At 43.7% G+C, this 25,995-nt stretch overlaps 1 protein-coding gene across 20 annotated transcripts in view; it reads right to left on the bottom strand.

Moving 5' to 3' along the window:
- The window catches only part of MACF1 (microtubule actin crosslinking factor 1), a 343,633-nt gene that overhangs the window by 94,284 nt on the left and 223,354 nt on the right, over positions 1-25,995 (bottom strand). For all 20 annotated transcript variants that reach the window (XM_069757084.1, XM_069757099.1, XM_069757094.1 and 17 more), the window contains 6 exons: positions 24,856-24,918; positions 24,533-24,768; positions 18,742-18,871; positions 18,305-18,504; positions 17,379-17,874; positions 15,766-17,237 (listed from right to left, as the gene is read on the bottom strand). In XM_069757084.1, the coding sequence (XP_069613185.1) occupies positions 15,766-17,237; positions 17,379-17,874; positions 18,305-18,504; positions 18,742-18,871; positions 24,533-24,768; positions 24,856-24,918 (2,597 nt within the window). The remainder of the gene's footprint in view (positions 1-15,765; positions 17,238-17,378; positions 17,875-18,304; positions 18,505-18,741; positions 18,872-24,532; positions 24,769-24,855; positions 24,919-25,995) is intronic.

Here is a 25,995-nt window from a genome sequence, read left to right as displayed (position 1 = left end):
CCTTCTCTTAACCCCTATGTGTGCCTGCCTGGCTGCACTGACTGAGTGAGAAGATGCTTGTGTCAGAGCTGGCACATAGGGGTTAAGAGAACGCAGCCAGCAGTGACTTTGTGGGCGGAGAGAGCATGTTATCTCCTGCTCTGCTCTCCCAGCTGCTAGTGGGCCCCCCTTTCTTCCCAAGGCCCCGGCATTTGCCCGCTGTGCCGGGTGCTGACGCCGGCCCTGCTTGGTATCATTGTTTCTCTTCAGTTAACCATGGTTATCTCTAAAGAAACACGTGCAGCCATCATTGCACTGCACAGAAATGGCCTAACAGGGAAGAGTATCGCAGCTACAAAGATTGCACCTCATTCAACAATCTATCGCATCATCAAGAACTTCAAGGAGAGAGCTTCCATTGTTGTCAAAAAGGCTCCAGGGCGCCCAAGAAAGACCAGCAAGCGCCAGGACCGTATCTTAAAACTGTTTCAGCTGCAGGATCGGACTACCAGCAGTGCCGAGCTTGCTCAGGAATGGCAGCAGGCTGGTGTGAGTGCTTCTGCACGCACTGTGAGGCGGAGACTCTTTGAGCAAGGCCTGGTTTCAAGGAGGGCAGCAAAGAAGCCACTTCTCTCCAGAAAAAACATCAGGGACCGACTGATAATCTGCAAAAGGTACAGGGAGTGGACTGCTGAGGACTGGGGCAAAGTCATTTTCTCTGATGAATCCCCTTTTCGATTGTTTGGGACATCTGGAAAACGGCTTATTCGGAGAAGAAGAGGTGAGCGCTACCACCAGTCTTGTCTCATGCCAACTATAAAGCATCCTGAAACCATTCATGTGTGGGGTTGCTTCTCAGCCAAGGGAATTGGCTCACTCACAGTCTTGCCTAAAAACACAGCCATGAATAAAGAATGGTACCAGAATGTCCTCCAAGAGCAACTTCTTCCAACCGTCCAAGAGCAGTTTGGCGCCCAACAATGCCTTTTCCAGCATGATGGAGCACCTTGCCATAAAGCAAAGGTGATAACTAAATGGCTCACGGAACAAAACATAGGGATTTTGGGTCCATGGCCTGGAAACTCCCCAGATCTTAATCCCATTGAGAACTTGTGGTCAATCATCAAGAGACGGGTGGACAAACAAAAACCAACAAATTCTGGCAAAATGCAAGCATTGATTATGCAAGAATGGACTGCTATCAGTCAGGATTTGGTCCAGAAGTTGATTGAGAGCATGCCAGGGAGAATTGCAGAGGTCTTGAAGAAGAAGGGTCAACACTGCAAATATTGACTTGTTGCATTAACTCATTCTAACTGTCAATATAACCTATTGGTACTCATAATATGATTGCAATTATATTTCTGTATGTGATATAAACATCAGACAAACACTAATAAAAACCAGAGGGCAGCAGATCATGTGAAAATATGATTTTGGTGTCAGTCTCAAAAATTTTGGCCATGACTGTATATAAAAACCAGATGTACAGATAAGACAGATGAAAGTCGCTCTTTTTCTGGAAGAAAATTGGACAGTTTTTCACGTGCTCGTTTAAGAGCACCTTTCACCAGTCTGACCATGGTAAACTGCCCACATTATGAAATAGTGGCTACAGTGTGGAATTAAACTTACATTTTTTTCATTTCCCCTCTCCGTTGTGGAGTTTAAGTTATAATGCATGTTATGTCCAAGGGGGCGTGGTCAGATTTTTATCAGTGGGCATGTACTTCTGCCACTGCATGATATTAACCAATTATAAGCAAGTAACAATATACTGGAGTGCAGAAAGGACACACCCCCACAATAGCTTAGAACAGGCTTTTCTACATATAATGTTATGCTGTCCAGCAGCCACCGGAAGATAATGAACTTTATTCCTCCAGGGAGCCACTGGCTTTCAGTCACAGAGGGTGCTCAAAGCGTCTACAGTCACCACTCACTATAATGTGAACCGCAGCTATAAGCACACCCTGGCACATTGACTGACAGCTTGCTGTGTGCAGATGCTCCTCAGAGTGAACTGTTAATCAAAGTTTTGGAAAGTGATTACAGCAGCAGCTAAGTGTGTACCGTGCCGGCCACACCTTTGTGCTAGCAGCTACAGGGAGGAATAAAATTAATTTCCTTACAGTAATCATGCTTTCAGTAATAGTCCAGGAAGCTTTGAAATGTTAGTAACCTGTAGAATCTACAGTGTAGATTAGCAGTGTTTGGGACATGGTAGGTCCCCTTTGGCACTTTTTCTCTCAAGGCTGTCAGGGTGGGGGGGTGAGGCGTTACAGCAGAGCTGAGCTTTGTCTCATTACAAACACGTTGCAGCTCTCCTCTCACAGCGTTGTCAGCTCTGACCCTCCCCCCACACTGACTACCCTGAGATGAAAGGTGTTGGTAATCTCTGCTCTACTCCCTGCACCTGTAATGAGAGACTGCTTGCTCTCACAGCAGAGTGGTTACATGTCTCAGACAGGAGAAAACCTGTTGTTCGCTATTGAGGGGCATGTTCTTTTTTACCCTGTGTATGTTGCTGCCTGCTTATGATTGCTCAATATACCTTACAGGGGAAGAAGTACACACCCGCCCCAGAGTCAAGTTTCTGATAATGCCCCCCTTGAACTTAATATACATTATAACAAACTTTACAAGTTAATAATTTTGGAATGTAAAGGAGAAATTAAAAAAAAAATGACAAACTGTTTCATTCAGCTCTGCAGCCACTATTCCACCATGTGGTCAGTTTAATATGCTCAAAATGGTGAGGGCCTTTAAGAGGGCCTGTCACCACATTTTTCATGATGAACTGGACACACAATGTAATAGTAGCTGCAGAGTGGAATAAAAATTTTTTATTATTATTTTGCTGTTCTATTGCAGAGATATTTGACATCTAATGAGTAAACATTTGTAACGTCCAAGTGGGTGTCATCAGAGAGTTAACTAATTATGTGCCAAATACTGTGTTATCTAATATTTCGAAAACAGAGAAGCAAAATAAAACACAAACATTGTATTTGGAGATTCCATTAATCTGCATCTAGAACAAACAGGAATCTTTGTCTAAAACAGATCATCTGCATATCTGGTATACACAGAAGCTGAGGGACTCCATTATTATTTATGGGGTCTGTCTTGTTTCCTGGATGTGTCCGTTTTTAGCTTGAGAAGAAAAAAAAACAGCATACAGAGCTTTTTGGTCTGGTCTACAAATGGACACATAAAACCCAGACCGACCCCATGATAACCAATGGGGCCTCCCTGCCTCCATATGATCCAGCTTGGGCATGACCTCCATTTTTCTATTATAATGAAACAAATGGAATTCGCAAGAGCAGAAGTGAGCACTGCCTAGGATGAAAAACGCAGGAAAAAAACAAAAAAGCGTGATGTTGCTTGTGTTATGCAAAATCCTTGTGGTGTGTGCGGTGCACTGTGCCACATTGCCAGTTTCATAAGGTGATGCAGCGGTCACTTACTGGCACATAATATTACCGGCAGTGTCAGCGACTGATCATCGGGGAAGGGAAAGAAGAGGGGAGTGCTGTCTAGTTTGTATCTTACCCCATTTGCACCTGCTTGTACAAGGTGGACACAACCTCTTTAGGGCTTGTGAAAGTCTTAACCACCAGAAAGATATGTCTGGATAATCCACAGCTTACAACCAATATGGCTGTGGATAATGTCACTTTTGTAAAACTGCTGGCGCAATCCAATAACGAAGGCCAGAATCTCTACAGAGCACAGCGAACCATAATCTTCTGATTTGAATGAAAGGCAAATGTTAGATCTGTATAGAAATCCCCATTCACGTGTCCTGCCAGTAATGCAGTAATCTATTGCTGATACCCCCTAGGGATGCTCTGTGATGGTGGCTCTAGCCGACAGCCATGTTGGACAGATATGAAGGTGGGGCGGTAGCCTCAACACTGTGCACATTGAGTCATGTTTTGTCAGTGCATGCTTTCCCTCTCATGGCATTCCTCGGATAACCCAAATCAACCGTCCTGAGACTTGTACAGCGCCAACCATACCAGTGCAGCACATGGCAGGTTATAAACGGCTTCGTTCAGCTGCCTTACTCCACAGCCGGACCCCAGACTGACAGCTGTGAGGAGCAGGGTGTGTCAGGAATCCCACCAGGATACAGAAGCATGAACGCACACCCACACACACACACACCAACTTCCACAGCCAGCTCTATATATACCCTCAGCACCATACAATACATGCAGAATGGACGTATCTACACATTGTGGCTGCTCTTACAATGGAGGCATCAGCAGAATAAGAGCCTAAGTGTACATGTTCATTGACGACCTGGCTATTGGGGCCTTATTGACAATTTAGTTTTCATTTTACATTATTTTCAGGTTTATAGCAACATCCAAGGCCAGTTTCAGACAAGCATTTAATGGAGGGCAATACGAGTCCCCAGACCTAAGCCAACGGGTTCATAGTGGTCCGAAGGTGCCTGTTCACATCATTAGACACATAGACACAAGCTTGGACCGGAAGTTACACAGTAGAGGGGCGCTAATGAGCTTGTGAAACACTGGTCTGAAACTGCCCAAATGCCAAGTTTATATCTGAATGGTGAATTCGTTTTATTCCTTTTGCCAAAGACTTGAAATGGGGTCTATTGGGCTCTGTCAAGCCTTCCTTTGCTTCTACACAAAAAAATATTGCTGCATGCCACTGTTTTTTTGGGGGTGGTCAAAAGGAACAGAGGCTCCAAATGAAGCCTTTAAAGTGGAGGTGAATACAGCCTTCCAAAACGCAACATGAACAGAGGTTTTTCCTTATATTTAGCATAGCAATTTAGGCTGGGGCAAAACGGATGTGACCAAAGGTCTCTAGGTGTCGCTGCTACATCACACCACAATACAGGTAAATTGGGCCACATTGTGACTGAGGGTATTGAGACTATGACTAGCAAGTCGCAAGAAGTCCAACAATGTCACAACCAACTTGCCTGTCCCACTTCCCTCGGTCACAAGGCGAACCCCATTCACTTGCTTTGTGCTGCTATGTAGTAGCGACACTTGGCGAACTTTTGGTTGGGGAAAGTCTGTGTAGCCTGAACTTTGGCCAAAGTCACTGCGTAGCCCCAGGCTTATACCTACTGAGACATGGTTGAGGGGTGGTCAGGGGCTGACAAGCAGGAAGCAAATGTCGCATCGAACAGAATACCGGTTAGGTACCATGGAATTCTTGCCTTACTACTTTCCTCAAAGATACTTGTTTTAGCAGTGAGATAAAGTGGAGATTCGGTAAAATGATCGGCAATCAGTGGAACAGACTGCTTCCAATACATCCCAACTAAACGACAGCAGCCCTAGATGACATTATGGGGAAATTCTGCAACACAGTATCCATACCAATCTACTGAAAGTGTTTAGTATAGTAACATTTGCAAATTCAAGATTGTAAAAACAGATGAGATGCTGAACACAGCCTGTGATACTTGTGATTACAAGTCCTGGACTGACTGCAAAAGAAAATCTGCCGCCATGTTTTAAAAGCATCTCATTATGGGAATCCTCAGGGAAACACACAATTGAGTTAGATCATCCAACCTAGATTTAATGACAACGTGCAGCCACGGAGAGCCTGGGTATAATTCAGTCCCATTCACGTCGTGAACAACTTCCTCAGTGTCTCTGAGAAACTGAAGCCGCAGCAAGACCTGGTCCTCAGCGAAGCAGCCCCTGTATCTAGGAGACCCATTGGCATGGGATGAATCAGCAGGCAGTGTTTGCCCTAAATAAAGAGCCTGGAGTCCACCCACACAGCCAGAAAATGTCCACTTGTGACCTTGAGTGAAGAGCCAGTTGTGCCGCAAGTGAAATATACACTGAGGTTGTACAAAAGATCTCAAAAAAGGAAATTATGGATCACACTATTTCTATGTAACAAAATGGCCAACACTAGAACATCGGGATGCAGGTCACACCACTGCCTCAACTCCCTCCTCGCACAGGTATGCCTGCTGCCAAGCTACCAGCCATGCATGACATCGACAACCTGCATAAGGCAGCAGAAGGAATGTCTTTCTTACCAATAGCAGCTTTCTGGGATTTATTTGTCTAGGCCAGGGTTAAAAACATCAACTTTAAAAGGAATATACACTCTGAAAGCGGGGGTTGTGTATGCTAGATTTCTCAATATGTCATTCTACAAAGAGCCTTATTGTTCTGACTGTGCTCTGGTGGAGGTGGCGGTATTAGTTGTGGCCCAATGCCGCTTCTGTCTAGCCACAGGTGTTATTAATAAGAACCGGATGTTGAGGGTTACTACCATGCACAGGTGAGGGTTATGTTCATTATACAGCTGTTTTGCAGCCTAAATTTGCTCTCCTTTGGCACATCTTGCTGCTTTTGTGGGCATGTATTGCTTCATTTTTTGGTGCAATTTACATGTTATTTGTCCATAGTGCATAGTTAAGAAAGTTTAAAGAAATGGTGCAAAACCTGTTTGCTGCATTTTTTTGCAGTCTGCTTTCTATGGGTAAAAAACTGCTGCAAAAACACTCAAAGGATTAACGCTAAAACGCTATAGCTCTTAAATTTGGTCAGGAAAAAAAGCTGCAAAAACCGCTGCATTTGAACCTACGTAGAAAATTATAATAGGTTGCAAATCACTTTAGCGGGAAAATTTTCTTCATTCCTGTAAAAGAAAATTGCATATATGTGGCTCCAAACCCCCTGATTTTTCCCAGTCTATTTGCCTGCCTTCAGCTGCACTGATATCAGAACATACTCACTGGAGTACAGATGATGGCAGTGAAAGGGTCAGCTGCTGTCTCATCAGAACAGCAGGCTTCACATATTCCCCTTACATAATAAAGGATGCTTCTGAAAGTAAAGGAGTGCTGCTCTTACAGCACACTATACAGGGGGCAGTGAGGGTCTGTTTATTCACACACAATATAGCCATTCTTTCTCTTAAGGTACCGTCTCACAGTGGCACTTTGGTCGCTACGACGGCACGATCCGTGACGCTCCAGCGTCGCTCTATTATCGCTCCAGCGTCGTAGACTGCAGTCACACTTCGCAATGCACGGCGCTGGAGCGATAACTTCACGACGTATTTGTGATGTTGAAGTCGTACGGGCATGTCACACAGGAGGTGCTCTCACAATTCAGAGCACATTTTGCATAATCTATGCGTGACGTTGTTCACGAGGGGTGTGTTGTGCTGCTAGCTAACTACACCTGTAATGTGCTGATTGGCCCTTGGTTACTGTGCGCGCATTGGTTGGAAAAATTGTCACCTGAGCGCTATTGTTCCTGACGCCACCTCAGCTTTCAAAAGAATACAGCGCTCGACAGCCGCGGTTTTATCGGCCGTGAACAATAGTACCACGTCTGTCGAATGAGCGCACAGTATTGTACCGCCCAATCAGCACACAGGAGGTGGAGAATTTGGCGCTCCTACGTATCAAGCTCCTCCACCCATTACATCGTATACAATATCGTGCACACCTTTGTTACACGATGCGATCATGCCGCCACAGCGGGACACTTGACGACGAAAGAAAGTTTCAAACGATCTGCTACGACGTACGATTCTCAGCGGGGTCCCTGATCGCAGTAGTGTGTCAGACACAGCGAGATCGTAAGTATATCGCTGGAACGTCATGGATCGTGCCGTCGTAGCGACCAAAGTGCCACTATGAGACGGTACCCTTAGTGCTGTGGGCGCAGCAATGTGACAGGAGCCCCAGTTGAGCCCAGTAACTCTGGGAACAAACACTGCAGAAGATTGTTCTGATTAGCAAAACACTCAGCACAAAGAGACAGCTGCTGACCCTTTCACTGCTCTCTCTCTATATATATATATATACATACACACACACACACACATATATACATATATATATACAGTGGGGCAAAAAAGTATTTAGTCAGACAGCAATAGTGCAAGTTCCACCACTTAAAAAGATGAGAGGCGTCTGTAATTTACATCATAGGTAGACCTCAACTATGGGAGACAAACTGAGAAAAAAAATCCAGAAAATCACATTGTCTGTTTTTTTAACAATTTTTTTGCATATTATGGTGGAAAATAAGTATTTGGTCAGAAACAAAATTTCATCTCAATACTTTGTAATATATCCTTTGTTGGCAATGACAGAGGTCAAACGTTTTCTGTAAGTCTTCACAAGGTTGCCACACACTGTTGTTGGTATGTTGGCCCATTCCTCCATGCAGATCTCCTCTAGAGCAGTGATGTTTTTGGCTTTTCGCTTGGCAACACGGACTTTCAACTCCCTCCAAAGGTTTTCTATAGGGTTGAGATCTGGAGACTGGCTAGGCCACTCCAGGACCTTGAAATGCTTCTTACGAAGCCACTCCTTCGTTGCCCTGGCGGTGTGCTTTGGATCATTGTCATGTTGAAAGGCCCAGCCACGTTTCATCTTCAATGCCCTTGCTGATGGAAGGAGGTTTGCACTCAAAATCTCACGATACATGGCCCCATTCATTCTTTCATGTACCCGGATCAGTCGTCCTGGCCCCTTTGCAGAGAAACAGCCCCAAAGCATGATGTTTCCACCACCATGCTTTACAGTAGGTATGGTGTTTGATGGATGCAACTCAGTATTCTTTTTCCTCCAAACACGACAAGTTGTCTTTCTAGCAAACAGTTCCAGTTTGGTTTCATCAGACCATAGGACATTCTCCCAAAACTCCTCTGGATCATCCAAATGCTCTCTAGCAAACTTCAGACGGGCCCGGACATATACTGGCTTAAGCAGTGGGACACGTCTGGCACTGCAGGATCTGAGTCCATGGTGGCGTAGTGTGCTACTTATGGTAGGCCTTGTTACATTGGTCCCAGCTCTCTGCAGTTCATTCACTAGGTCCCCCCGCGTGGTTCTGGGATTTTTGCTCACCGTTCTTGTGATCATTCTGACCCCACGGGGTGGGATTTTGTGTGGAGCCCCAGATCGAGGGAGATTATCAGTGGTCTTGTATGTCTTCCATTTTCTAATTATTGCTCCCACTGTTGATTTCTTCACTCCAAGCTGATTGGCTATTGTAGATTCAGTCTTCCCAGCCTGGTGCAGGGCTACAATTTTGTTTCTGGTGTCCTTTGACAGCTCTTTGGTCTTCACCATAGTGGAGTTTGGAGTCAGACTGTTTGAGGGTGTGCACAGGTGTCTTTTTATACTGATAACAAGTTTAAACAGGTGCCATTACTACAGGTAATGAGTGGAGGAAAGAGAAGACTCTTAAAGAAGAAGTTACAGGTCTGTGAGAGCCAGAAATCTTGATTGTTTGTTTCTGACCAAATACTTATTTTCCACCATAATATGCAAAAAAAATTGTTAAAAAAACAGACAATGTGATTTTCTGGATTTTTTTTTCTCAGTTTGTCTCCCATAGTTGAGGTCTACCTATGATGTAAATTACAGACGCCTCTCATCTTTTTAAGTGGTGGAACTTGCACTATTGCTGACTGACTAAATACTTTTTTGCCCCACTGTATATCTATATACATAATTGTCTAAGGGTCACTTCCGTCTGTCTGTCTGTCCTTCTGTCACGGTTATTCGTTCGCTGATTGGTCTCGGCAGCTGCCTGTCATGGCTGCCGCAACCAATCAGCGACGGCCACAGTCCGATTAGTCTCTCCCCTACTCTCACTGCCCGGCACCCGCTCCGTAATCCCCTCCACTCACCGCTCACACAGGGTTAATGGCAGCGGTAACGGCCCGCGGTGTAACGCGCTCCGTTACCGCTGCTATTAACCCTGTGTGTTCCCAACTATTTACTATTGATGCTGCCTATGCAGCATCAATAGTAAAAATGTCTTGTTAAAAATAATAAAAAACAAAAAACCTGCTATACACACTCCGCCGCCTTTCCCGCTCCTCTGGACGCTCCCGGGACCGCGCCATTGCAAGCAGCAGCTTCCGGTGATGTCCCGTCCCAGGGCTGTTGTGCGACAAGGACCTGCCGTGATGTCACGGTCATGTGACCGCGACGTAATCATAGCTCCTGCTCACACCAGCCCTAGGAGCGGAAGCTGGCACTTGCAATGGAGCGGTCCCGGTAGCGTCCAGAGGAGCGGAAAAGGCGGCGGAGGGTGAGTATAGCAGGACTTCCAACGGGCCTTCGGAAGGTGAATATATGTTTATTTATTTTTTAAGTCTCTATACTACGTGGCTCTGTGCTGGGCAATATACTATGTGGCTGGGCAATATACTACGTGGCTCTGTGCTGGGCAATATACTACGTGGCTGGGCAATATACTACGTGGCTCTGGACTGGGCAATATACTACGTGGCTCTGTGCTGGGCAATATACTACGTGGCTGGGCAATATACTACGTGGCTGGGCAATATACTACGTGACTGGGCAATATACTACGTGACTGGGCAATATACTACGTGGACATTCATATTCTAGAATACCCGATGCGTTAGAATCGGGCCACCATCTAGTATACATATATATATATATATATATATATATATATATATATATATATACACACACACACATATATATATTTACACACACACACATATATATATTTACACACACACACACATATATATATATATATAAGCTATTGAACCCGTTCTACGCCCGGGTGGCGAGCATTTATATTGGTATATGGTCTCCATCCTGGTATGTGCTGCTCCCATTCTGCGTCCCCATCCTGTCATGTGCTGCTCCCATCCTGCGCCCCCATTCTGACATGTGCTGCTCCCATCCTGTGCCTCCATTCTGACATGTGCTGCACCCATCCTGCGTCCCCATCCTGTCATGTGCTGCTCCCATCCTGCGCCCCCATTTTGACATGTGCTGCTCCCATCCTGCGCCCCCATTTTGACATGTGCTGCTCCCATCCTGCGCCCCCGTTCTGTCATGTGCTGCCCTATTCTGTCATGTGCTGCTCCCATTCTGCGCCACCGTTCTTTAATTTGCTGCTCCCATCCATATGCCCCATACGCTGCTCCATAAAGGTTTATGGCCCCCATAAAATGCTCTATAGTATACGCCCCCGTACACTGCTCCATAAAGGTTTATGGCCCCCATAAGATGCTCCATAGTGTATGCCCCGTACGCTGTTCCATAAAGGTTTATGGCCCCCATAAGATGCTCCATACTATATGCCCCCGTACACTGCTCCATTATGGTTTATGGCCCCATAAGATGCTCCATTATGGTTTATGGCCCCATAAGATGCTCCATTGTATATGCCCCGTATGCTGCTGCAATATATATATATATATAAAAAAAAACAAAAAACATATTCACCTATGGTCGCTGTGCGCCGAGTGCTGGGGGGCCTGAGCAGGCGGGGACATCGGCGTGCTGTGGGGGTCATGTGCCGGTATCACCGCCAGCTCAGGCCCCCCAGCACTTACTATATTCACCTGGCCCCGTTCCACCGCTGCGCGCCGCCATCTTCCCGGTCCTCTGGCTGTGACTGTTCAGTCAGAGGGCGGCGCCGGCGCGCATTAAGCGCGTCTTCGCGCCCTCTGAACTGAAGGTCACAGGCCGAGGACCGGGAAGATGGCGGCGCGCAGCGGTGGAACGGGGCCAGGTGAATATAGCTCATACTTACCCTCCTGGCGGTCCCTGCTTCTCTGTTGGAGATCGCGGTGTGCGTTCAGTGCTTACGCATAGCGCAATCTCCTGGGAGCGTCACTCTGTGAGGCCCAGACTGCGCCGGCGCTTGCGCAGTCTATAAAGGCTTCGGACAGAGTGACGCTCCCAGCGTTATATTATATACACACACACATATATATATATATACATAAATATATATATATACATAAATATATATATATATATATATATATATATATATATATATATATATATATATATATACATATATATACATACATACATATATATATATATATACATACACACACACATATAGGTGTGCCCTGTCAGTGAGATTCATTGCCTTATAAATGAGGTTGGGACCATCTGTTGTGTTGTGCAGAAGTCTGGTGGATACACAGCTGATAGTCCTACTGAATAGAATTTGTATTATGGCAAGGAAAAAGCAGCTAAGTAAAGAAAAACGAATGGCCATCATTAATTTAAGAAATGAAGGTCCATCAGTCAGAAAAATTGGGAAAACTTTGAAAGTGTCCCCAAGTGCAGTGGCAGAAACCATCAAGCGCTACAAAGAAACTGGCTCACATGAGGACCGCCCCAGGAAAGGAAGACCAAGAGTCACCTCTGCTTCTGAGGAGAAGTTTATCTGAGTCACCAGCCTCAAAAATCGCAGGTTAACAGCAGCTCAGATTAGAGACCAGGTCAATGCCACACAGAGTTCTAGCAGTAGACACATCTCTACAACCACTGTTAAGAGGAGACTTTGTGCAGCAGGCCTTCATGGTAAAATAGTGGCTAGGAAACCACTGCTAAGGACAGGCAACAAGCAGAAGAGACTTATTTGGGCAAAAGAACACAATGAATGGACATTAGACCAGTGGAAATCTGTGCTTTGGTCTGATGAGTCCAAATTTGAGATCTTTGGTTCTAACCACCGTGTCTTTGTGCGATGCAGAAAAGATGAACGGATGGACTCTACATGCCTGGTTCCCACTGTGAAGCATGGAGGAGGAGGTGTGATGGTGCTTTGCTGGTGACACTGTTGGGGATTTATTTAAAATTGAAGGCATACTGAACCAGCATGGCTACCACGGCATCTTGCAGTGGCATGCTATTCCATCCGGTTTGCATTTAGTTGGACCATTATTTATTTTTCCACAGGACAATGACCCCAAACACACCTTCAGGCTGTGTAAGGGCTATTTGACCAAGGCTAGGTTCACATTGCGTTAGTGCAATCCGTTTAGCGGATACGCTAATGGATTGCGCTAATGCAATGTCCAAAAAGGGATTGCGTTTGGCAATCCTGCTAGCGCAGATGCCCGATCTGCGATAGCGAGGAACAGACCCTGAACGCTGCAAGCAGCGTTCGAGGTCCGTCCGAAACTAACGGCACATCGCAGACGCACGCCAAAAATGGCATACGTTTGCGATGCGTTAGCGATCCGTTACCACATTGCAGTCAATGGGTGCGCTAACGGATCCGTTACATAGCGTTAATTGCAACAATTGCGCCATGTAACGGAGTCCGTTAGCGGACACCCACTAACGCAATGTGAACCTAGCCTAAGAAGGAGAGTCCTACGCCAGATGACCTGGCCTCCACAGTCACCAGACCTGAACCCAATCGAGATGGTTTGGGGTGAGCTGGACCGCAGAGTGAAGGCAAAAGGGCCAACAAGTGCTAAGCATCTCTGGGAACTCCTTCAAGATTGTTGGAAGACCATTGCCGGTGACTACCTCTTGAAGCTCATCAAGAGGATGCCAAGAGTGTGCAAAGCAGTCATCAAAGCAAAAGGTGGCTACTTTGAAGAACCTAGAATATAAGACATATTTTCAGTTGTTTCACACTTTTTTGTTAAGTATACAATTCCACACGTGTTAATTCATAGTTTTGATGCCTTCAGTGTGAATTGTACAATTTACAATTTCATAGTCATGAAAATACAGAAAAATCTTTAAATGAGTTGTGTCCAAACTTTTGGTCTGCACTGTACATCTTTATTGTCTTATTAAGGGGCACAATGTGTGAAATAAATAAAAAAATTTAGAAAAGTAAATTGAAAAAAAAAAAAATCAAGGTGAAACCAAAATCGCTGTTAAGGTACCGTCACATGAAGCGACGCTGCAGCGATCTCTAGACAACGATCCCGATCGCTGCAGCGTCGCTGTGTGGTCGCTGGAGAGCTGTCACACAGACAGCTCTCCAGCGACTAACTATGCTAAGTCCCCTGGTAACCAGGGTAAACATCGGGTTACTAAGCGCAGGGCCGCGCTTAGTAACCCGATGTTTACCCTGGTTACCAGCGTAAATGTAAAAAAAACAAACAAACACTACATACTTACATTCCAGTGTCTGTCCTCTCCGGCGCTCTGCTTCTCTGCACTAAGCGCCGGCCGGAAAGCAGAGCACAGCGGTGACGTCACCGCTGTGCTTTCCGGCCGCTGCGCTTACACAGTGCAGAGAAGCAGAGTGCCGGAGAGGACAGACACCGGAATGTAAGTATGTAGTGTTTTTTTTTTTTTACATTTACGCTGGTAACCAGGGAAAACATCGGGTTACTAAGTGCGGCCCTGCGCTTAGTAACCCGATGTTTACCCTGGTTACCAGTGAAGACATCGCTGAATCGGCGTCACACACGCCGATTCAGCGATGTCTGCGGGAGTCCAGCGACGAAATAAAGTTCTGGACTTTCTGCGCCGACCAACGATGGCACAGCAGGATCCTGATCGCTGCTGCGTGTCAAACACAACGATGTCGCTAGCCAGGATGCTGCAACGTCTCGGATCGCTAGCGATATCGTTCAGTGTGAAGGTACCTTTACTAGCCCCTTCCCCCCCGCCCCCCCATTGGGAAAAAAAGTGTGTCCGGTTTTACCATCCCCCTTAAAAATGGTGTATGTCCCCTCTCACTCAAACTGTCCAGCTGGTATCAGCACACCATATTGATAAGTGGGTTGGCAAAACCACGGTGTCAATGTATTCATACACTACCAACAACAGAAGGCTGGCACACTGCATCTGTTCAGGTGCGTATTTTTTTTACCTTTTCTAGCTACAACCTAAATGTGTCCGCCTTGATGCACCCCTTCTAGATTTACATAACAGGGGTGCACTACCATGAACGTCCAGTAGATTACATGTCCTTCAGACACAGACTGTATGGCAACCTTCAATACATTCACTAGCTGCTCACTCTTCACTTTACAGACCTTAGCTCCATCAGATCGATGGCTACTGTCCAGAAAGATGTTTGGGAATATAAGTGAGACATATGACATATTTAAGAGCCTGTCAGAGGACACTATAACTTCCTCCAAATGAGTGGTCACAGCTTCCTGGCACCATGTAAACATGTATAGCCATGGAGATTCCGCTAAACATCTACTGCTCTCCAGGCCTCCTCTCTGGCACAACTTGACTTGTGGCCTGTTCACATTTTCTTCCTGCTATTGTCTCCACTTCCCATGAGCTCAGACATTTTCCTTCTAATATCCAACCTCGTGCACCAAACTGTTAACTGCAAAGTTGTATTGGATTACACTTTACTGGAAATACATCAGTCTTTTTCACGTAGGTCAGAATCACGATTGTAATTCAAGCCGACCAGTATATAAATGAACATGAGCCTGGATTAAAACTAGAAAAATGACGCGCTCCACTGGCCATAACATTCTCCAGTAACAGATTATTAGAAAACCTTTCTCAAGTCCCAGGGCTTTCCCTTTTCCATCCTGATTGTACATTTTGGGGGCTTTCACACTTTGAAGCATATATTTTAAATACTGTCTAAATTTAATAAATGGCAAAGGGTCGTCTTTTCTGTCAAAAAGAAAGGAACAGGCAAGTCATAATCCATCATAACTGACCCTCCACCGTCTCCTAACATCTGCCATCAAGGAAAGTTGTGATGCTGTACATATCAGATGATCGGCGAGTCCTATATCACATCAGAATTGTTATAAACAATTATACCTAACACTCCACTATCAACTCTTTGAAATCTCATGCTTTAAATTTCAGCAATATCCTTCAGGCATTGCCGTCTAAAAATCAACACGGTAATCACAATATAATAATATTCTTATGTGATTAAGAGTTTTGAAAGGCATCATCATAAAGAAACAAAAAGAAAATACCACTCCGGCTCACAACGGATTACTCTCTCATGAGAAATCTGAAAAGTAAAAAATTTTTACCTTAAAATCTCCTAATTGCTGCTTGATGGCTTCTACTTCGGTACCCACAAGCTCCTGCAATGCACTGCTGCCCTCTGCGGTCAAAATCTGGTGCTTCAACTCTTTTAGTTTCATGTTGAAGTCCTCAATTCTTCCAAGTGTGGCTGCCAATTGCGCCTGTCGATTTTTGCCCCTTTCAGTAAGTTTAACACACTGCTTATTCAATGTGCCAAGTTCACGCATTAATGCAATAAGATCCGGTCCTCCCTCATTCTCTAACATAACTCTACATTTCTTTTCGGAGTACTCCACATCGGCTTTTAAGCCTTGCAGAGTTTCCAAAAACTTCTGGATGACTTCAGTTTGTGACTTTAGACTGTCCACATCACGTCCCACCGGGCCCATGTTATCAAGTTCATCATCTAGATCAGTCAAATTGGAGAATATTTCTCTAACGTGAGCATGAAATTGACCAATTCCTTGAAGTTTTTGTTCCATATTCAAACAACACTCATTCACCTCTTGTTTTACACTCTCAACGTCATGTTGTACATCTTCTGCCTGACGTAGGAGACTAGAGACATCGGAGCCTTTTGGGGCATCTTCAGTTAAACCTTGAATAAGGTTTTTCATGTACTGAACTTGTGTGTCAAGGTTCTTGAGCATTTCCTGCTGGGACTTCATGTTTTCTAAGTTCTTACTGCTACAAGCTTGGGAGCCAAGTGCTGCATAGATCTCCAAATGATGTTTTGCTCCTTCCAGCTTCTTATCAATATTTTTAAAACTATCATTAAGCTCTTTAAGCCTTAAAGACATCTCCTCAACAGATCCAGTTTTCACGTGCAGCTGTTCTGTGACACTGTCCATCCTCTGATTCAATTGGGCTTTCTCCTCTAAAATTTCTTGGTCATCAACTTCAGCAGCTTCTGTTAGGAGGTCTGCAGTACTGTTCATCATCTCCAACAGAGAACGTTTCTTTTCCATTTCACTTTGAAGAACCTTTGCCCTGAGAAGCTGGGCATCAAGCTGCATAGGGTCAAGAGTGACCTGCATTTCTTTCAGTTGGTTCTCACAATCTTCTAAGCAAGGCACAAGATCTTCAACGTGTCTTTTGTACTTCTGGGCTTTATGCAAACAATCTTTCAATTTGCAGAGTCTCTCCGATGTCTTCTTCCCAAGCTCCTCCCAGTTTGATTTCAGACTCACTAGTTGATTTTGAAGTGCAGTTTTTTCTTCGCCAGGTTGAGAGGAGAGAAGCAAAGACTCACCTTCAGCAACAATCATTTCATAAGATCCACTATTCTGGTTCAATGTTTTCTGGAATTCTTCCTGCTCCTGAAGAAGAGATTGCAGCTTCTCCAGTTTGGATGACACTGGTTGACACTTGGACTGCTGTATCTGTTTTTCCTCCAACCAGTTTCTCAACTCATCAAACATCTGCTGGAACTGTTGAGAACTGGCAAGAGCTGTCTGCAACCGATTTACACGATCTCCTGCAAAATAAAATACTAAGTCAGTACACTGTTTGCGTATATCTATGTATCTATAGACATATATGTATGTGTGTGGATTTATGGTATATGTAAAAGATAAAGTGGAACAATCAGACAGTATGAATGAGAAAACAGAATTACCTGCCAAATCTTCCATTCCTTTAAGTGGAAGAGCCACAGTGTCAAGCCGTTTTTGAAGCTCATCTTTAAGGTACGGTTCCGCCACAAGCTCAGACAATTCGCTGCATAGGATCTGTGCTTCAGCAACTTCCTGAGAAAGGGACTCTAGTTCTGAGCGAATTCCGCTGGTTTCTTGCAGCTGTTGCTTCACAGCATCAGGTTGGGTGCTAACCGCTGGCTGTGCACCTAGCTTCTTGCCGATCTGCTTTATTTTCTCTGTAAGTCCTTGTAAGACCTCTTGATACTGAGTACTTTTCACAGCAGCTTGGTCAATATGGTCAGCTCTGGAATTCAGACGGTTGGTTAATTCTGTCCACTTCTGGCTGATTTCATGGAAATCATCCTCAACTTGGCTGGTGGATGGAGACTCATCTCCAGGTCCTGTTAGGATACCATAGGCGGCATGTTTTAGTTCTTCATACTGGGCTTTGCGAGCTTCAAATTCCTTTAACATAAACTGAAACAAAAATAACACAGAAGTGTTTGCATAATGTGACAGATCAGAATACACAGAGTCAAGGCACAACAGAGCAGAATACATAAATTACAAGCCAGTACTCATAAGACACTTTAATGTTTTAACAAGACTGCCTTATAAGACACTTCGCCAAAAAAAATTGTTCAGTGCCAGCCTAACCCTCTATTTACCTAGATTTGAATATATCATAAAACACACAAGAGTAATAACTTAGTAACGTTTGTATCAAAGAACTGTACATTAATATCCAACATTAGCAAACGGAAGCTAAAAAAAAAAAAGTATAAAATAAAGGATCTAAACATCTCTTGATTTATCCAAGCATGGGCAGAGAACAATTCCTTCATGACAAAAGGCAGAAGAATAAAAGCATTCTTTTAAAAAATATAGTTGAAAATACTCGCCCTACCTGAACCTGCTGTTTCTGGGCACTCAACATGTTGGGATCAATGGAAAGAGGCCCCAGAACACTCATCATCAACTCTTTCTCTGTCAACCATGGCAGTAGCTGGGAGCCAGCAGCCTGGAAGGTTGCCAGCTGGTTGGCAGACTCCTCCAGTTTTTGCTGCCGTTCAGAGGTCACTTGTTTAGTTCGATCCCACCGTTCATCTAAATGGCAATGAAGAAACACATAGTCGCTGTTTCGTTACAGTATTCATAAAATAAAGGTTACTTCATCTTCATAGTCGTGATCTAAAGGTGCAACTTCAGTAACACAAATGTCATAGGACTGATCTGAGGGTCTTATTCTTCTACTACCACAAGACAATTTATGATAAATTGTTCCCTTGGGTGAAAACATAAAAATATATATCAATTTTTTTTTGTGTTCTAATTCATTCTTACTAAGCTTTTCCAGCATCTGCCTCCAGGTTTCAGCCTCAGGGGAGTTTGGATACTTCTCCAGCAAATCTTTCAATTCAGCTTTCAACTTTTCCACTTTTTCAGAGCTCTGCTCGAGTTCCGATATAAATTCCTGAAGAGGAAAAAAAAAAAGCACCTCAAGCAAGTTTATGCGCCAATTGACAGCAGGCCAACAGATGTAGCTGCCACTGTTTTCAATGTGGAGTTTAACAACACATTTTGAGCCCCCCAATCAGTCACTAAAACAGGCACCTCATCCCATACATGTATAGATGCACATTCATTAACATTTTCTATTCTCGATAAAGTAACCACCGAGAACCCATTACTGAAAAACCCCCATTTTTTTCCGACACCTATGCTAATTTTCATGTGTCTGAAAATCGTTCTTGCTCATCACATTTTCCATTGCTTTTGTCTTCAGCCAAAGTGTAGGTAAAAGCCAGCGTGAGCTGCAGTTCTGAACAAATATGTATATAGTTACATAGACCGAACAAAATGACCCAGTGTCATTTGTTGGGAGAAAAGCATCTAGTCCTTATTAAAATGCTTATATAGTGTATTACTGCCTCTTACGGTAGGGTATTCCACAGTCTGACTACTATGACTGGAAAGAACCCTTTCCTATTTAGCTGCCGGAATCACCTTTCCTACACGTGTAATGAATGTCCCCTGGTCTTTTGCAAGGTCTTTACAAGGAATAAGTCATGTGCCTTTGTATTGACCACACATCTACTTACGTATTTTTAGGACTGTAAGATGCACCCCAAATTTTGGGGAGGAAAATAGAAGAAAAAAAATTTAGAATAAAATCGTGGTCCGACTTAGGGTAAGTTCACACAGGGCGTTTTTGCGCTGCATTTTTTTTGCTGTGTTTTTTTTAATGCTAATTTTCAGCTGCTTTTTACAATACCAGCAAAGCCTACGAGATTTCAGACATCTCATGCACACACATTGGTTTTTTGTTTGATCAGTATTTTGTGCTTTGCTGCGTTTTTTGGACAGAGCATGTCACTTCTTTCAGCGTCTTTGCTGCGTTTTTTCACCCACTGACTTGAATGGGTGTTGAAAAAAAAACGCAGGTATCATTATTTGCTGCGTTTTTGCTGCTGAAAATCCAAGGACAAAGAGAAAAAACGCACCAAAAGCTCCAAATACGCAACAAAAAAACGCACCAAAAACACACCTAAACCTGCATTTTTGACGCTGCTTCTTTCCTGCCAAGATGATCAGGTTTTGCTGCAGAAAAAAAAGCAGCAAAAACGCCCTGTGTGAACTTGCCATTATAGTTCGAATTTATGGTAGCTTACTGGGGGACGGCGGCAGAAAAGCAGAGTCATAGAGGGAGCCAAGATCTCAGTCTACGCATGCGCCACCTTCGGTGGCCATTTTCACCAAAGCACACTGCCATGCTTCCTGCCTCCTGTGAACCCCCCACCCTGCCCCCAGTAAGCTACATTTGGATTATAAGAAGCACCCTAATTTCCCTTCCTAACTTGGGAGGAAAAAGTGTGTTTAATCATTCAAAAAATACTGTATATATGTAAGCAGATCATCTCTGAGATCTTTTTTTCCCCAAGCTAAAAAAAAGCCCAACTTTTCTAATCTTTCATTATAGGAGAAGCCTTCCATTCCATGTAATAATATAGTTGCCCGCCTTTGAACTAACTTCCCAATATTATTTAAAAAAAATAAGGATCCCATATTCCAGATGTGACCTTACAAGCGATTTATAGAAGGGTCATAAAACACTGAGATCACAGGTTTTTAGTTCTCCTTTTATACAACTAAAATCTTATTTGCCTGTGCAGCTGCTGCTTGACATTTTACGTGTAACCAGAAAACACAAGTCTGTCTCCTGTTCTGTAGTCCCAAGTATAATTCCATTTAATATACAGTTGTGTGAAAGTGTTTTCCTATTCTTGTGTATGTTTGTCACACTTAAATGTTTCAGATCAGCAAACATATTTAAATATTAGACAAAGCCAACACAAGTAAACACAAATGCAGTTTTTAAAAGAAGGTCTTTATTAAGGAAAAAAGAAATCCAAACCTACAGGGCCTGTGTGAAAAAGGAATTGCCCCGCCCACTCCCTTAAAACATAAAATTAACTGTGAATTCTAATGAAAATACACTGGCGCCCCTGAGTGGGAAAAGAGTAAGCTGCTGGTGTCTAGACAGCCTCTGTGCACAGTGTCAGATAAATAATCAAATGGGGAAAATGAAAAAAAAGACACGGGGCTACAGCTAAGTGAATATAGAATGAAAGCTCATGCACTCTCATAATGCTAACGTGACACATACGGATGGAGGTATAAGTCGAAAAAGGTTAATAAAAAAGTACTATGTTCACCACCAACATTGTACTTTTTTATTAACCCTTTTCGACTTATACCTCCAACCGTTAGGGTATGTGCACACGTTCAGGATTGCATCAGGATTTGGTCAGGATTTTTCATCAGTATTTGTAACCAAAACCAGGAGTGGGTGATAAATACAGAAGTGGAGCATATGTTTCTATTACACTTTTCCTCTATTTGTTCCACTCCTGGTTTTGGCTACAAATACTGATGAAAAATCCTGACCAAATCCTGATGCAATCCTGAACGTGTGCACATACCCTAAGTGTCACTTTAGCATTGTGTGAGTGTACGAGCTTTCATTCTATATTCACTTAGCTGTAGCGCAGTGTCTTTTCTTTTTTTTTTTCTCCATAAATTAACTGTGGTTTATCACATCTATGGGAAGCAGAGTTGAAATTTCATAGCCACACCTGTGCTCAATCAAGAAATCACTTAAATAGGACCTGCATGACAAAGTGAAGTAGACTAAATGATCCTCAAAAGCTAGACATCATGCCGCGATTTCAAGAAATTCTGGAACAATTGCGATACAAACTAATTGAGATCTAATGTGGCTGAATTACTACAATTCTGATGAGTGGGCCAAAATTCCTCCAGAGCGTTGTAAAAGACTCATTGCCAGTTATCAAAATGCTTGATTGCAGTTGCTGCTAAGGGTACCGTCACACTAAGCGACGCTGCAGCGATTCCGACAACGATCCGGATCGCTGCAGCGTCGCTGTTTGGTCGCTGGAGAGCTGTCACACAGACAGCTCTCCAGCGACCAACGATGCCGGTAACCAGGGTAAACATCGGGTTACTAAGCGCAGGGCCGCGCTTAGTAACCCGATGTTTACCAGCGTTAAAGTTAAAAAACAACCACTACATACTTACCTACCGCTGTCTGTCCTCGGCGCTCTGCTTCTCTGCTCTGGCTGTGAGCACAGCGGCCGGAAAGCACAGCGGTGACGTCACCGTGGTGCTTTCCGGCTGCCCGGCGCTCACAGCCAGAGCAGAGAAGCAGAGCGCCGGGGACAGACAGCGGTAGGTAAGTATGTAGTGGTTGTTTTTTTACTTTAACGCTGGTAACCAGGGTAAACATCGGGTTACTAAGCGCGGCCCTGCGCTTAGTAACCCGATGTTTACCCTGGTTACCAGCGAAGACAACGCTGAATCGGCTTCACACACGCCGATTCAGCGATGTCAGCAGGAGATCCAGCGACGAAACAAAGTTCTGGACTTTCTGCCCCGACCAGCGATATCACAGCAGGGGCCTGATCGCTGCTGCGTGTCACACTGGACGATATCGCTAGCCAGGACGCTGCAACGTCACGGATCGCTAGCGATATCGTCTAGTGTGACGGTACCTTAAGGATGGCCCAACCAGTTATTAGGTTTAGGGGTAAATCACTTTTTCACACGTCCTTGTAGGTCTGGATTTCCCTTTTTTCCCTTAATAAAGTCCTTCATTTAAAAACTGCATTTTGTGTTTCTTTGTGTTATCTTTGTTTAATATTTTCATTTGCTTGGTGAACTGAAACATTTAAGTGTGACTAACATGCAAAAATTTGGAAATCAGGAAGGGGGCAAACACTTTTTCACACAATTGTAAATGCAGCAATATGACTACTCAGGAATAGGTACATTACTCTACATTTATCAACAATAAATCTCATCTACCCATGCAGACATCTTATCTAGATCGTTTTGCAATATTATATTGTCAAGCTCAGTTTTTATTATTCTACAAAGTTCTATGCCATGAGCAGAGACTGACAAATTACTTCCAATCTCATCCACGGGATCATTAATAAAGAGATTTGGGCCCAATATTGATCCTTGTGGTGCCCACTGCTGACTGTGTCAGAACATACGAGGGGCGATCCAAAAGTAATGATAATCGGTTATTTCTATTGCACACAGAAATTAAAATAAAATGTTTTCTTCTCTCTTAGGTACCCACTAGTCCAGGAAAAAAAAATTACTTAAATAGACCACGATTCCCGGGAGCTACATTCATTTGAATATGAACTGCCGAGGAGTGAACATCAAAATGGAAAAAAACGAGCTCAGAGCCGTCATCAAATACCTCTGCTTGAAAAAAATGACTACCAAAGACATACACAGCGACTTGGTGGAAACATTGGGGGACTCTTCTCCATATTCCACAGTTGCATGCTGGGCAAAGGAATTTAAGCTGGGAAGAACATCGACGGAAGATTAACATCGTGAAGGACGCCCATCCACGTCCCTCAATGAAGAAAACGTGAAAAAAGTTGAAGAAGTTGTATTGGCAGATCGAAGAGTGACTATCAGGCATGTAGCTGAGGTCCCAGGGATCTCATATGGCAGTATTCAATGAATCCTTGCAAAAGAATTGCATATGAGAAAGGTCTCAGCGCGTTGGGTGCCAAAAATGTTAACCGACAAGCAAAAGAAGAAACGAGTTGACATTTCAATAGCAAATCTCGAAAAGTTCCAAGCAGACAAGGAAAATTTTTTGTCACGTTTTTTGACCATGGACAAGACCTGGATCCACCACTTTGATCCCGAAACTAAACAACAATCGATGACGTGGAAACGAGCCGACGAACCGACACCGAAGAAATTCAAAGTGTCAAGCTCAGCAGGGAAGGTTATGGCGTCCGTTTTTTGGGACGATGAAGGAATTATTATGGTGGACTATTTGGAGAAGGGAGCCACTATTACGGGCTCCTAATACGCAGAACAAATAAGAAGATTGTGGGAGGCTATCAAGGAGAAACGGTGCGGCAAACTGCGGGCTGGAGTGCTGTTTCACCAAGATAACGCGCCGGCTCACAAAGCTGCAGTTGCCATGGCTACCATTCAAGAAGCGGGCTTTGAACGGGTGGAACACCCCCCCTATTGGCCAGATCTAGCCCCTAGTGACTTCTTTCTCTTTCCTCGACTCAAGGAACACCTGCGGGGCAAGAAATTTGATGACAATAGCGACGTGATAACCGCTGTTGGGGATTTTTTTTGAGGGTCAAGATCAAGAATTTTTTCTAAGGGAATTCTAAGTTTAGAAAAGAGATGGACTAAATGTATAGACTTGTTAGGAGACTATGTAAAAAAAATTAAAAAAAAATTTGACTATATTCATTGTGTTTAGTATTGATTATCATTACTTTTGGATCGCCCCCCGGATGGTACATATTTTCTTTCTCAATACACATAAACCCATACCAATGGGACCCGCTTGTCTGCGTTATGACCTGTATTTCTTTTTAAATAAAGAAAAAAAAAGTATACCATACTTTCATTATTACGCCAAGAAAAGGAGTTAATTTGTGTTACTTATTACCCTTTGCAAAGGAGATATATCAAAATGGCTCAAATGAAAGTTGGAGGAGGTATCTTTGGTAGACAATCTTTGTTTTTTCACTGCCTGACAGTACTGGAGACTTACCTTGTTCTGTTCTGCTTGTGCTCTAACAATCTCACTCTTCGTTGGAGAAACATTGACAGCTGTAATCACTTTTTCTTTAGACTCTAACCACATCAGCATCTGATTAGTTTCTTGTTGAACCTTCTTCATCTTTTCCAACATGGTGGACAACTGCCCCTCGCGGTTATTTAGTGCCACTCCAAGATCTTCATACTTCTGAGTAATCTCAGAAACATCACACTGAATCCCAGTCAAATCTATTAAAACAAAGTACGGTGTATAGAGTAAAAAAAAAAAAACTTCCAAGGCTGACGGAATGCGCAAGACAGAACAGACATGCTCACCTTGGCAAGTATGATATCCATTAACATTCCCTACTGTGCTCATTGAGGCCGCCAGAACAGAACCTGAGCAGGACAAGAAGGCAAAGCAAGGACATCACAAATGTGGTACAAGCACAGACAAAGGCACATTAACACTGGACAGTACAAATACTTCACAAAGTAGAAGCTGTTCAATAGATAATGGTAAATGATATTTAGGTGTCAAAAAATCTAAATCTATTGAGAATCAAGCACTTTCACTAAAGGCAGCCATACACCTCAATAGATGTCAGCCAACAGTGATCTTCTCAACTCCATACATATGCATGCTCGGGTCTCAGTGGGGAGAAAACCCTGCCAGAAACTTCTTGTGGTGGTTTTTCGCGTATGAGATCAAACAACCAGGCATGATGAAAGGGAACCCTGAATAGTCTATTCATTATGCTTAAGCAACAGGCAGCAAGAATAAGAGCATGGCTGCGCAATTGCAGCCAGGTGGGGACCAACAGAAGAGACATGACTAGTATGGCACTGCCCAAGGTCAGCTCTACACGCACCACTCTAGGTGATTTACAGGTCTCTCCCATGTGCATCCGGTGGTTTGGGCAGCATGAATTCACCGATAAGTTCCCTACATATAAATGATGTCCATCTATTCAATAAACTGATAATCAACTATCAGAGGGTCTATATGATAACCAAGCATTTAAACAAGTGTATATTGCTGTGGGCCAAAAGTATACCTCCTAACAAGAGTTTGTATATGAAAATTATTCTAAAACAAGACTTAATAGAAACCGCAGTCCTGTAGAGAACAATTGCTCTCTGCATGGCGAAGAATGATTTGGGTTATGATGGATAAAGTAATGCTGACCATATCCACCACGACTGACTGATCTGGCCAATTAGGGCAGGTGATATAATATGTAATGGGGGCAGCAACATAAGATTTTTACATTTTCCCTTCAGAGGAAATAACTACTAGGTGGCTGGAAGAGGCTTCTCTTCCCATTAAAAACACAGGCATGTTCTGCTTAACCAAGCATGCATTTTTATGGGGGAGTCAGGAAAACAACTCTCAGCATTCCAATAGAGAATGAATGGAGCAGAAGTACATATGCCCAACCGACAGAGGCAGAGCTCAGTTCTCCACAACGGTAG

The sequence above is a fragment of the Ranitomeya imitator genome, chromosome 3 (genome assembly GCF_032444005.1).
Source record: "Ranitomeya imitator isolate aRanImi1 chromosome 3, aRanImi1.pri, whole genome shotgun sequence".
NCBI classification, from domain to species: Eukaryota; Metazoa; Chordata; class Amphibia; order Anura; family Dendrobatidae; genus Ranitomeya; species Ranitomeya imitator.
This window is presented reverse-complemented; position numbering and strand designations above follow the sequence as displayed.